At 43.0% G+C, this 12,355-nt stretch overlaps 1 protein-coding gene across 1 annotated transcript in view; it reads left to right on the top strand.

Annotated features, from left to right (window-relative positions):
• The window catches only part of CAP2 (cyclase associated actin cytoskeleton regulatory protein 2), a 137,582-nt gene that overhangs the window by 123,566 nt on the left and 1,661 nt on the right, over positions 1-12,355 (top strand). The window contains exons 8-12 of the mRNA XM_072813960.1: positions 1,332-1,521; positions 2,384-2,559; positions 3,628-3,751; positions 3,849-3,931; positions 9,481-9,621. Of these exons, the coding sequence (XP_072670061.1) occupies positions 1,332-1,521; positions 2,384-2,559; positions 3,628-3,751; positions 3,849-3,931; positions 9,481-9,621 (714 nt within the window). The remainder of the gene's footprint in view (positions 1-1,331; positions 1,522-2,383; positions 2,560-3,627; positions 3,752-3,848; positions 3,932-9,480; positions 9,622-12,355) is intronic.

Here is a 12,355-nt window from a genome sequence, read left to right as displayed (position 1 = left end):
TTTCTCTCTCTCTCTCTCTCTCTCTCTCTCTCGTTCTCTCAAATAAATAAATAAATCTTTTAAAAATTAAAAAAAAGAAGACATTTGACCCACTGAGACACTCAAGCACTCCTAATTTTCTTGACTGTTTTTTTTCATTGATCTAACTTATAATTCCTTATCATAGGTATACATTTCTACTTCAAGTTTAAAAGTAAAATAGCGTATCACCCAAGTTTGTGGCATATGTGTATTTCTATCCTGCTAGTTTTAAGTTCTGTGAGAACACCATCTGTTGAGGGGGGTGGGAGGTGGTCCTCTCAAAACATTTGAAACAAATTCCTCTACTGCCAGCATCTTTTACTGTCATGTGGATTTGCTAGAACTTCATAGTGAAAGCAGTATTTGAATTTCACGGAGCACCTGGGTGGCTCAGTTGGTTGAACGTCTGGTTCTTGGTTTTGGCTCAGGTCGTGATCTCAGGGTGGTAGGATCAAGTCCTACTCAGTGCAGATTCTGCTGGAGATTCTCTCCCTCTGGCTCTCACCCTGCTGGTGCTCACCTTCTCTCTCTCTCAAATAAATTAAAAAAATATTTTAAAAACACTTGAATTTCACATAGCAGCAAAAATAAAAGTAAGCATATCTTGCTTAGAAAGGATTCAGTTTTTTGTCAGTTCACTATCAGCATTAGATGAATGAAACCATCCGATGGGTCCTGGACCCCCATCGCTTGCAGATGTGATGGGCATCCAGGTCATACAAGGCCCTTGCTTGGAGGTCAGATTAAAGACCTAGTCTTAATTAGACTGCATACTTAAAAAGTGAGTTCCAGAGAAAGAGTTTCAGTATCTCTTTCTCGAGCTGCTCAAAAAGGTTCAAAAACCACCTAATAACCACTAAGTATTTTCCATGTTTCTCTCTCTCTCTCTTTCTCATTGGTGGTTCAATTCCCAGTGGCCAAAAAAAAGTCGAATCCTCTTATCAGTTGGACTACATTTTTCTTATGATTCTCAACTGGCCAAGGCTGGTTCAATTCAAGCTCTGAGCTTTGGACATGACCCTGTGAATACGGCTTTGTTTGCCTCTGAGTTAGCAGCATGAACACTGGGTGTGCAGTTTCTACCAGCAGGGCTGTAGAGATGGGTCATGCTCCATTCCCAAGGTGGGTCCCTGCCTCAGTCCCAGGGCTCCCAGACCTGTGATACACACATATGCCCTCTCACTGCCTGCTGTGAGTCTCAAACCCCACTTCCTCATTGGCAACAGGTTCAGAGAGACATTGGCAAAATCCTCAGCCTCAGTGAGGGCATCAGCCTGAAGGCAATGCTTTCCATCTTTTCTCTCCCACAGGGTCCAGTAGCATCAACTGCATCAGCATTGTCTGTCCTCTCCCCTGGGCCCGGCCTTCCTCCACCCCCTCCTCCTCCACCTCCTCCAGGACCACCTCCATTCTTTGAGAATGAAGGCAGAAGAGAGGAGTCCTCCCCTTCACGCTCAGCTCTATTTGCCCAGCTTAACCAAGGAGAAGAAATTACGAAAGGTGAGAAAACCAGACCTTGATGCCATCTCCCTCTGACTGCTGGCACACAGATCCCCCAGAGCCCACAGTGATGGATGGACATCATTCCAAGCCTCTGATGCTTCAGCACCATCTACAACCAAGGCATTAAGAATGAGTGAAATATCATACCTCTGTCTTCAAGCAGTGTACAGGCCTGCTAAATAATTATATCATTGAAGTATTTTTGTCCTCACCATAAACGGCTTTTTTTTAAACAGTTAAAATATATCAGGATGTACATGGATTCTAAACAATAAGGTTTGTGCAAATACATCTGTGCTTTACACAGGTGAAACGAGTTATGGTCTACTTGTCCCTGTGCACTGGGCTAGGAGCTAAGAGCCCCAAATTCAAAATTTTTCTCTGGCTCCAACTGCTGGGCTGTCCCCTCCATCTGCATAAGAAAGGAATAGACTCATGACCCTAAAGTCGATTCTGTACTCTGACATACACTTGCTGGAAAGCCCTGTCCTTTGTCCTTTTAGGCTATGCCTGATGAATGATTTAGCCATGAGAAAAGAAGTAAATCATGGGGTCCTTTTTGGGCAGGTGGTTTGCTTTTTGTAGAATTCTTATCTATCATCTTATCTCCTTTCCTGCAGTATTAAGGCCAGTATTAAGGTTCCTCCAATTTAAGAAATGTTTACTGTGCTTCTAATGAACTTTACTTTTATAACATCTCAGACCCTGCCCGTTATTAACCTTGAGAGAACACCAAACTGTTATGAAAGTAACATTATCAAAATTTTTTGTGCTATTTACATCATGTTGAGCTAAGAAGTTAGGGACATTTCCCTTCGCACAAAGTACAAAGACACGTAGCTGTGTGCTACCTTCCCAGGGCTCCGGCATGTCACAGATGACCAGAAGACACACAAGAATCCCAGCCTACGGGCTCCAGGAGGACAAACACCATCTCCTACCAAAAGCCACACTCCAGGCTCCAGAGCTCCCCAGTCTCATCCTCCTCAGAAACATGCTCCTGTGTTGGAGTTGGAAGGAAAGAAGTGGAGAGTAGTAAGTGAAGCCCTTTAACCTTGATCCCCACCCCGCTCCCTTGAAATGACCAACCACTAAACCATGTACCAAGGTCTGGACGGTTTCTGAGTGAAGGGACAAAGGCACAAAGCCACTGGCTAGAGTAGAAACCAGGGCATTTCTGAACACTTAACGTTTGTTTGTTTTTCACTATTTTTCCTGCATCATTTTTTTAACGTTTTTAAAACTTTTTTTAATTATGGTAAAATCACATGATATAAAATTTACCGTCTTACCATTGATGTGGATGTAGCGACTCAGACATTGAGTGCATTCATGCTGCTAAGCAGCCGTCAGCCCATCCATCTGCAGAACTCTATCCTGCTTGTAAAACTGCAACCGTGTGCCTGGTTCCCCCCTCACCTCAGCTCCAGCAACCACCTTTCTCCTTTCTATCTCTATTTGATGACTTTTTACGCAGACTTTTGATCTGTGCCCCATTCTGGTTGTCTGTAGGATATTCTATCCCACTGACAGAGGCACTAATGTCACCAGCACTCCACCCAGTGCTGGCAACCGTTGTGGACAAGGGAGTGTGCATGAAAGTAGGGTACCTCATGCCAATCTGGGGAGCTCTCCCAAAGGTGAAGGACCACAGACCCCAGGAAGGTTGTCTGGGGCTGAAAATACACTGGGGCTCACATGGCCACTATCACCAGCCTGTTTCCCCCACTCCTATCTGATGCAGCAGATTTTGCTGCAGTATTAAGGCCAGATTCAGGGTACCGACTCAACAGGAAGCTCCCACATCCCTGCTCCAGCCCCAACTCACCAACTCTGGGTACTTGATATCTGGTGGTTCACAAATGGACACTGACTGACCCCCTTCCAGGCAGTCGTTTCATCCATTCCCATCATTACAATAGGAGCAAGACCTGTGATTTGGTTGGTCTGTAAAAAAAAAAAAAAAAAAAAAAAGTGGTTTTGAAAGAACATATTGAAAAGCCGTAATTAATGTTGAACCCCATAGTAATTTCAGTATGCAATGGGATTCCCCATTCATTTGTATGCCTTTAGATTCAATATTTGTATTTGTTTTCATTTTAGGAGTACCAAGAGGGCAGGAATGACCTTGTGATTGCAGAGACGGAACTGAAACAAGTGGCTTACATTTTCAAATGCAACAAGTCTACTCTACAGATGAAAGGAAAAATAAATTCCATTACAATTGGTAGGGCAGCGCCGTGGCCCTGTAGTTACATGGTCAGTTGCTTGACATCCACATGCTGTGTGTTTAATAAAGCTTTGCTTTGGTTTGGTTTTCCTAGACAACTGTAAGAAGTTTGGCCTTGTGTTTGACAACGTGGTAGGCATTGTGGAAGTGATCAATTCCAAGGATATTCAAATGCAGGTAAGTTGGCCTTTTCTTTCTTTTTCAAGATTTTGTGTATTTAGAGAGAAAGTGAGCAAGTGGGGGGAAGGGCAGAGAGAGAGAGAATCTGAAGCAGACACCACACTGAACAGGAGCCTGAAACGGGGGCTCAATCTCAGGACCCTGAGATCATGACCTGAGCCAGAACCAAGAGTCTGACACTCAACCAGTTGAGCCACCCAGGCACGCCCCACATAAGTGGCCTTTTGAGCCAGGCCCTTGGCCCCCTCTGCAGCTGCGCTCAACCATATACAGCTGCCTGCTTGGGGCTGGCCATGTCCACCCAGAGCACTCCTATTCTATTCCCTTTCCTTCAGACACAGCTCTGTCATCACCTCCTCTCTTGGACAGTGTTAATTCCTCTTTTTCAATCTCTTACAACACAGCCTGTCCCATCTTGCCCTGCAATCAGCTGTTTACCCTGCCTGATTCAGGGGCACATAATTGATCTTTACAGCAGCAGAAACTGGCACAGCACCTGCACGGAGTCGGTGTCTAATAATGTTTGGTGAGGTAGTGATTGGGAGGAAACCACTAATGAATGAACACAAATACTAAAAGATTCTTCCAGCCTAATAGCACCATCCCAAAGAGAATTTTCTTTGCTCAGGAAGCACTGGTTCTGAGTAGGAGGAAGAATTTTTCTGAAGAGTCCGTGAGATAATCAGATGAACAACCTGGAAAGTAAGATTGAAATTGAATTTGCAGACTAAAAGAAAACATGCCCTCCTTCTGTAAATTTTGATTTAACCCAATGGGATTTTACGATACGCCACAAGTTAAAGGACCTCTTGCCTTTAGCCAGCTACAACTCCCACCTTTGATTACACTCTCCTCATAATGTTTTTTTTAAGATATTATTTTTAAGTAATCTCTACACCGAACTTGGGGCTCAAACTCACAACCCCGAGATCCAGAGTCACGTGCTGTACCCACTGAGTTAGCCAGGCACTGCTCTCTTCATATTGTTAATTAGCCCCTTATGATCTGATGTTTCCTGATAACATTTGTTAAAGTTGGATTCTGGTTTTATAGGTCCTTCGCTCTTGTTTTACTGGGCTTTTTACTGCTGTCACTTTCAATAAGAGTACATTCAAATGGACATTTTACATTTAACTCACCGCTATTTAAGATGTTGGTTTTATGTGTGTCCATTTAATGGAAAGAGCCCAGCTCTGGGCACCCCAAGCCCTGAACGTGAGCCCCAGTTCAGCCCTCACCTGTTGCATGCACTTGGGCAAGTTGGCTTCACCTCTGCCCTGAAACACAAGGGTAGCTGAGAGATTCTAAGTCCTCTACACCCCAATTCCAAATACTGTTGCCACATAGGCTCTGTGGGTACATGTGTCTCTTCCACATTCCAGTTCCATATAGTCTGCAGTGCATCTGTGTAAATCCCCTGCCCCTCCCTACCCATGCTGCTTCCGCTTCTTCATAAATTCCATTCCTGGATAGAGAACCACTCAGGAGAAAGCCACCAAGAAACTCCTCCCAGGCGTTCACTGTATTGTTGCCTTTGCCCTGTAAACAGGAAAACTTGACCATCCTCGGGTCACACTTGAGGGTTCTAAACTGTGAGTTCTATGCCCAGGGCAACTTAGCAATGAATCACTCGATCATTCATTTGCCAAATGTTTACTGAACATACTGTTCTCAGCTCTACAGATATCAGTAAGCAAACGAGACAAAAATCTTTGCCCTCATGAAGCTTGTATTCTATAATACCACCTCCCAAATTACCATTTCTGACAACCGCATATTTCCATTTATTTAATAATGCTGTTCCTCCCTAAATATTGGGGTTATGTGGGGCATGCCAGGAGAGCATTTTTTGTTGAAAATACATCACGTTCAAAATTAAAAACCCATTGAATTAAATATAAAACATGAAGCTATAGAAAAATAGAAGAAAACAGTTTTAAGTATTCATCACATTTTTGGAGGGGGAAATAATTCTAAATTGAGAAGTAGTAGAAATTATCAAAAAAATGTCTATTTAAAAATTTTAAACTTCTGAATTCTAAACAAAAATAGTTACCATATAACCATTTTTAAAAGTGATCTAGAAAGATGGGTACCTGGGTGGCTCAGTTGGTTAAGCATCCGACCCTTGGTTTCAGCTTAGGTCATGAGATGGAACCTGCTTAAGATTCTCTCCCTCTCCCTCTGCCCCTCTTGCCTCTCCACTCTCTCTAAAAAAGAAGTAAAATAAATAATTTATTTATCTAAAATAATTTATTAATAATAAAATAACTGAGCAATACAGACCGATGACAGAATGACAGGCACTGTACCATGTGTCCCTTTATATAAAGATTAAAAACATGCAAACAAAACACACATGTTAAATATACTTGTGAGGACCTAAAACTAATACTACACTGTATGGTAACTAACTGGGGTTTAAATAAAAACTTAAAAAAAAAGAAACTATGCTTATGAGAGCTCTAGGTCACCTTGCTCCGGGAGAGATCTGGTGTGAGTGGTGCAAAACACTCACTTAGAACAAAATTCAGAAGATTGTTTTCATCGGAGGCAGCTGGTGGGGGGGGGGGGGTGGCGTGAAGGAGGTGGTGCACGGTACAGAGGGGATTTCAACCATATGGTAAGATTATAGTCCTAAAAAATATAAGCCAAAATGTTAAACTCTGATAAATGTTTGACATATATATATATATATACACACACATATATGTGCATTTGTTATATTTTCTATGGTTTTTTGGTTGAAATATATCCTAATTTTTTGGAGATACGGGCATGTGTTCTAAAAATAATCTGGAAGGATGAACTATGGTTATCTGTCCAAGAGGGATTAAAAACTTGACAGGAGAGAGACACTTTATTGAATACTTCTCAAGCCTTTGGATGTTCAAACCAAGTGAATGTCATTACATATTTAAAACATCTAACACATTGTTTCAAAAGGGCCTGGGCACACTAGAGATCAGTGGTTGCCCCGGGGTGAGGCCAGGTATTGATTATAAACAGGCATTAGGGGTATTTGGGGAGTGATGGAAATATTCTAGAACTGAAGTGATAAGTTGCAGAGTTCTATAAACCTACTAAATATCATTAAATTGTGTACTTGAAACAGGTGAATTTTATGTTTGCAGATTTTACCTCATTACTTTAAAAAATGATTGAAGGGACGCCTAGGTGGCTCAGCAGTTGACATCTGCCTTCAGGTCCGGGGTCTGGGGATGGAGCCCTGCATCAGGCTCTCCACGGGAACCTGCTTCTCCTTCTGCCTGTGTCTCTGCCTCTCTGTGTGTCTCTCGTGAATAAATAAAATCTTTATTAAAAAAAAAAAGATTGAAAAGAAAAAAAGGGGCATGCAACCAAAGTTCGTATGATTTGGTCCAGTAATTCTGTTTTTGGCAAACTATACCCTCAAAATAAAAAACACAAATTATGAGAGAGAGAAGAGACTAAGTATAACATGACATTTTATTTTTTTTATTTTTTTGAGATTTTATTTATTTATTCATAAGAGACACAGAGAGAAAGAGAGAGAGAGCCAGAGACACAGGCAGAGAGAGAAGCAGGCTCCATGCAGGAAGCCTGACGTAGGACTCGATCCCAGGACTCCAGGACCATGCCCTAGGCCGAAGGCAGGCACTAAACCACTGAGCCCTCCAGGGATCCCCCTAACATGACATTTAAAAAAAAATTTATAGAGATATAGGGGTGCCTGGCTGGCTCAGTCAGTGAAGCATGTGACTCTTGATCTCAGGATTGTGGGCTCCAGCCCCATGTTGGGTGTAGAGATTACTTAAAAATAAAGTCTTTAAAAAATGTTTTGTAGAGAAATAAATTTATGAAAAACCAAACTAATACAGAAACGTATTAAAGTGCTAGAGCAAAAACAAAACAAAACAAAAACCAAAAAAAAAAAGTGCTAGAGCAATTGGCCTAGGCAAGGTCACACGTCACCTGACACTCAGCAGAGGAGATACTCTTTGGCCCTGTTCTCTTGATAAGACACAATCTCTGTTTTCAAACAGTTCCCAGACCACCAGGGAAAAAGAGCATGTGTACAATCTGCTCTAATGCACTGTTGACCAAAACACTGTGGGAAAGACAGTTCTTACCATATCAGGGAGATGTTTTAAGGTCTGCTGTTGCTTTTTCAGACTTTCAGATATGTGGGGTATCTAAGCATTTTTAATATAATATAACAATATATAAATATAAGTAAAGCATATTAGTGTCATGTGCCTGCATCACATGACCCCATTCTGCCTCACGGACAAATCACCAAAGACCCATGACAGTTTATCCTTTCTCTCCACTTGCCTGGCTTCCCATACCGTTCTGGGCAGCGTGTAAATGGTCTTCATCACTGTAAGATAAACAAGTCTAGAAATGACCAAAACATTACTGCTGACACATTCTTGAAATATATATGCATTATTACTATTTTAGTTTATTTATGGCAAAGCCCTGTGCTTACCTGACCTTGAACTACCTCTGCTTTTTTTTTTTTTTTTTTTTTTTTTTTTTTTTTTTTTTATGGCACTGGGGCTTCTTTCTAACCCAGTGTCCAGTTTCTTTGGAGAGAAGAGAAAACAGAGAAGTGTGGTGACCTGGCTAGACTCCCCCTAAGGAATTCTTTACATCATCTGCACCATCAACAGAAGTTGCTCCTTGGGTTTGCAATCCAGCCTTTTTCTTCAGGGTGAAAGAGGAGATGTCTTTATCACTTCAATTACCATTACAAGGAGGAAAATTATAGAGTGGTAATATAGTCATTGGGGGAGCAGTCTATAGAGATTTGCTGGAGGCATGTCTGAAAACTGTTCAAAGAGAAATTTGAAACTGGGCCGGATTTTTATAGCACTCAGATATTTGTAAACAATATAAAGAATCACCTCCTCTTGTGTATGGTTTATCGATGGCAATGAGTGGCCTGAACCAAGTCCCCACTTTTGGCTCCTGGAATTAATACATTTCAAAATACCTAGACACTCATTGTCTCATTCAAGCTTCACATTCAGCCAGTGAGATTTTTATCTGGCCAAAGATTTACGGGAAAAGAATTGCAGTGTTTCTTATTTAGCTTCAAGAAAAATCTACTCAGTTACAGAATGATGTCTTTACTCTTAAGTGACCGTATTAGTATTTGTTTTAACCCAAGATTCGTGGATTTGTCAGAACTAAAATTTTAAGCAAATAAAAGCAAATGTGTCTTGTTACTTTTATCGTGAAATCAAATATAAGTTTCAAATCCACTAGAGGGTTGTGAGACTTTTTCTGAACACTTAGCTGCTCTTTTCACATTAATCCCTTTATTTTGTCTCAGGATGGAGACCCTGAGGCTTGAGAATCTCTTTGTGTGGTCCTTTCATTCTGTCCCCGAATGACACCCACCAGGTGGGCCTGGAGATGGGGCGCTCACCCACCCCTCCAGCCCTGACCTAGCTCTTCCTAAAGCTTGGGGAAGCCCATGGATTGTGCCTATTTGAGGACACTGTAATTGTTATTTCTTTATATTGGGTGCCAGATTGTTCTTTTGTCTGTTTCAGGTAATGGGGAAAGTGCCAACAATCTCCATTAATAAAACAGAAGGCTGCCACATATACCTCAGTGAAGATGCGCTGGACTGTGAGATCGTGAGTGCCAAATCGTCCGAAATGAATGTCCTTATTCCTCAGGATGGGGATTACGTAAGTACCTTTTACAAAATGGTAAAGAATTTTTCTTGAGCCTTCCTTATTAACATTCTTAGAGATTGACTCCCAACGTATGAGCTTCATTTGTAGAATAATTCACAGGCAGGAGAGGAATTCGGAGAGTTGCCTTTCGCATTTCTTCTACCATTTCTTGACTGTGCTCATTTCTGGATTTGTGATTCTCTAGGCCCTTCAGTAATAATTACCTTAATGGCTGAGCTTTCATCAAATAGTACCTGGCACATCTGAGTTCATGGTATTTAGGATTGTTTTCCTTTGCTATGCGGGAGGGCAACAAAGTAGGGAGAAATGCTTTGGGGGAAGCACGGGAAGAAGGGGGGGTGATGATAAGTAGGCCTATTTCTGTAGGTAGCCTTATGTCAGGGGTTCTCAAATTCAGCGTAAGGATCAGCCAAGAAGCTCCATGAAAATACCAGCTCCCAAAGTCTGCACCTGGAGGTTATATTCAGGAGGCTTCGGGAGGGCTCTGAGGAATCTGTATTTTAATAGGCATCTCGGGTGATTCTGATGCCATCAGTCCATCCAGCCCTTCTGAGAAATACTGCCTAGATGTTTTTGCCACCGTTTGTTTTTTATGCCTCCTCTCCCCAACAAGGCAGCTTCTAGAAGCAGGCAGATATCCTCACACACTGAAGAGGAAGTCTAAATGAATACATTTTCTGCATCACCTAGTATGGTGGGCTTGCTAGTTGCTGCTCTTTGTTTTTTGTTTTTTTGTTTTTTTAAGATTTTATTTATTTATTCATGAGAGACACACACAGAGAGAGAGAGAGAGAGAGAGAGAGAGAGAGGCAGAGACATAGGCAGAGGGAGAAGCAGGCTCCATGCTGGGAGCCCGACGTGGGACTCGATCCTGGGTCTCCAGGATCATGCCCTGCGCTGAAGGCGGTCCTAAACAGCTAAGTGACCCGAGCTGCCCAGTTGCTGCTCTTTGGAAGTAAGTTATTGCTCCCTTCCTGTTGTTGCTTCTTGGAAGTACAGATGAATCCAGAGATGATTCCCTCTGATTCTAACTGTGCAGGGAGGCAGTGACCCAGGGAAGGATGGAAGAAACAGTAACCTCGAAGGCACCCCATCAGCCTGTGGGTCAGTCACCAGCCATCTCCCCAGGCAGACAGCACCTGTGCTCCCAGGTCCCCCTTTTCTCACCCGTCAGTAGATTCTTCAGCACTGCCCAGCCGCGGGCTACGTAATGCAGCCTAGAATTCATCACGGAAGGCTGAAAAACAAAAGTCCACCAGCCCTGGGCCGTGCTTCACTGCTAGGTGTTTGGCCAACCTAACTCTGAGCTTGAGGAGAACCCTCTCACTTTCTCTCCCTAAAAACTACTGAGGAGCTAAAGCTGATACGGAGAAGTGTTGGACGAGAGAGCCAAAAACGAGGGTGGTCCCTGGCCTTTGCAGCTGTTCGGCAGAAGGCTCAGCAGAAGGCATGGGAGCTGGATCTGCTAAGAAAAGCAATGGTCTGGATCAGCTTTCCAGATTAATCAAGCTAGCATCCCTGGACATGGTACCAGACATCTGTAGTTGTTAAGGCTTCTCAGGTGATTCCGATGTAAAGCCAAGCTTGAGATTCACTGACCTAAGGCACGAGTATGGATCAAAACTTGAGCTTTTATGCTGAAAAAGTAGTCTCTTTCGTTTGTAGAATCATCCTCAGGTAGATTATGTTGTGTCCTCCCTCATTTCATGGTCCTCCTCTTAGATGTTCTAGTTGTAGATAGTAGGGAGCAATCCAGGGGTCCTGCTGTGGGCATTGTAATCTGGGAATGGATGGTGGGGATGATTCATTCCGAAGGAAATCCGTTGCCCAGAGAAGAACACTGTCGTATGACTATCAGTTCACCCCCAAAAAAGATGTGGAATGGCTGTAGTAGGGTTAACTATCAAAGAAATGCCTTCACTCTGGGGCATTGCCTACCTGGCCTGGTACTTGAGAGCAACTACCAAGCCTTGTTTACTTCCAAAAGAGGCAGTTGGATCCTACATCTAAGAAGATGTGTACTCGTGTGTGTATATGTGTGTGTGTGTTCCACTGAAACATGACATCTCATTGATGGGTGAACATAGGCATCAGCTCATCAGACCCTCGGGGTTTCAGCAGTGCTGTGTGTACATCAAGTCCTGGGAGGGCATAGAAGCCGGGACCCAGTGTACTGCTTCTCACCTTCTTTGTCCATCCTTTTCTGGAGTGACTGCAGAATCACTTTCTGGGGAAAGGAGATATTTCAATCTTTTATTTTGGCTCTATTGCATTCCCACCACCGCCCCCTCCCACCAACCCCACCCCCTCTCTCTCCTTATGTGGTACACATGCTTATATTTCCCAATGGGAGGAGTAGGGTGGCAGGACACAAGACAAATATATATATTTGTTACATATAACCCAAAGCTCACCTTCATAGTTGATCAAGAAGTATCCAGAGAACACCAGGGCAAAGCCTTCTACTCTGCATGACTAGGGATCAGCTGCCTCACTGTCCTCGAGGAACATGTTAGAAATACAGATTGTCATTCTCTTTGCCAGATCTAATCAGAATCTGCATTTTAACAGGCTCCCCAGTTGATCCTGTGCAGGTTTGAGTGTGGCAGAGAGTGGGCAGAGGGGCTGTCTGGCTTGATGTCTGGCTGCCCTGCTTTTGGCGATACCATCTTCAGCCATCTGCTTGACCTCCCAGATGTGTGTCCAGTAGATGGCCTCTCAGTAA

This window comes from Canis lupus, chromosome 37, assembly GCF_048164855.1.
Source record: "Canis lupus baileyi chromosome 37, mCanLup2.hap1, whole genome shotgun sequence".
NCBI classification, from domain to species: domain Eukaryota; kingdom Metazoa; phylum Chordata; class Mammalia; order Carnivora; family Canidae; genus Canis; species Canis lupus.
This window is presented reverse-complemented; position numbering and strand designations above follow the sequence as displayed.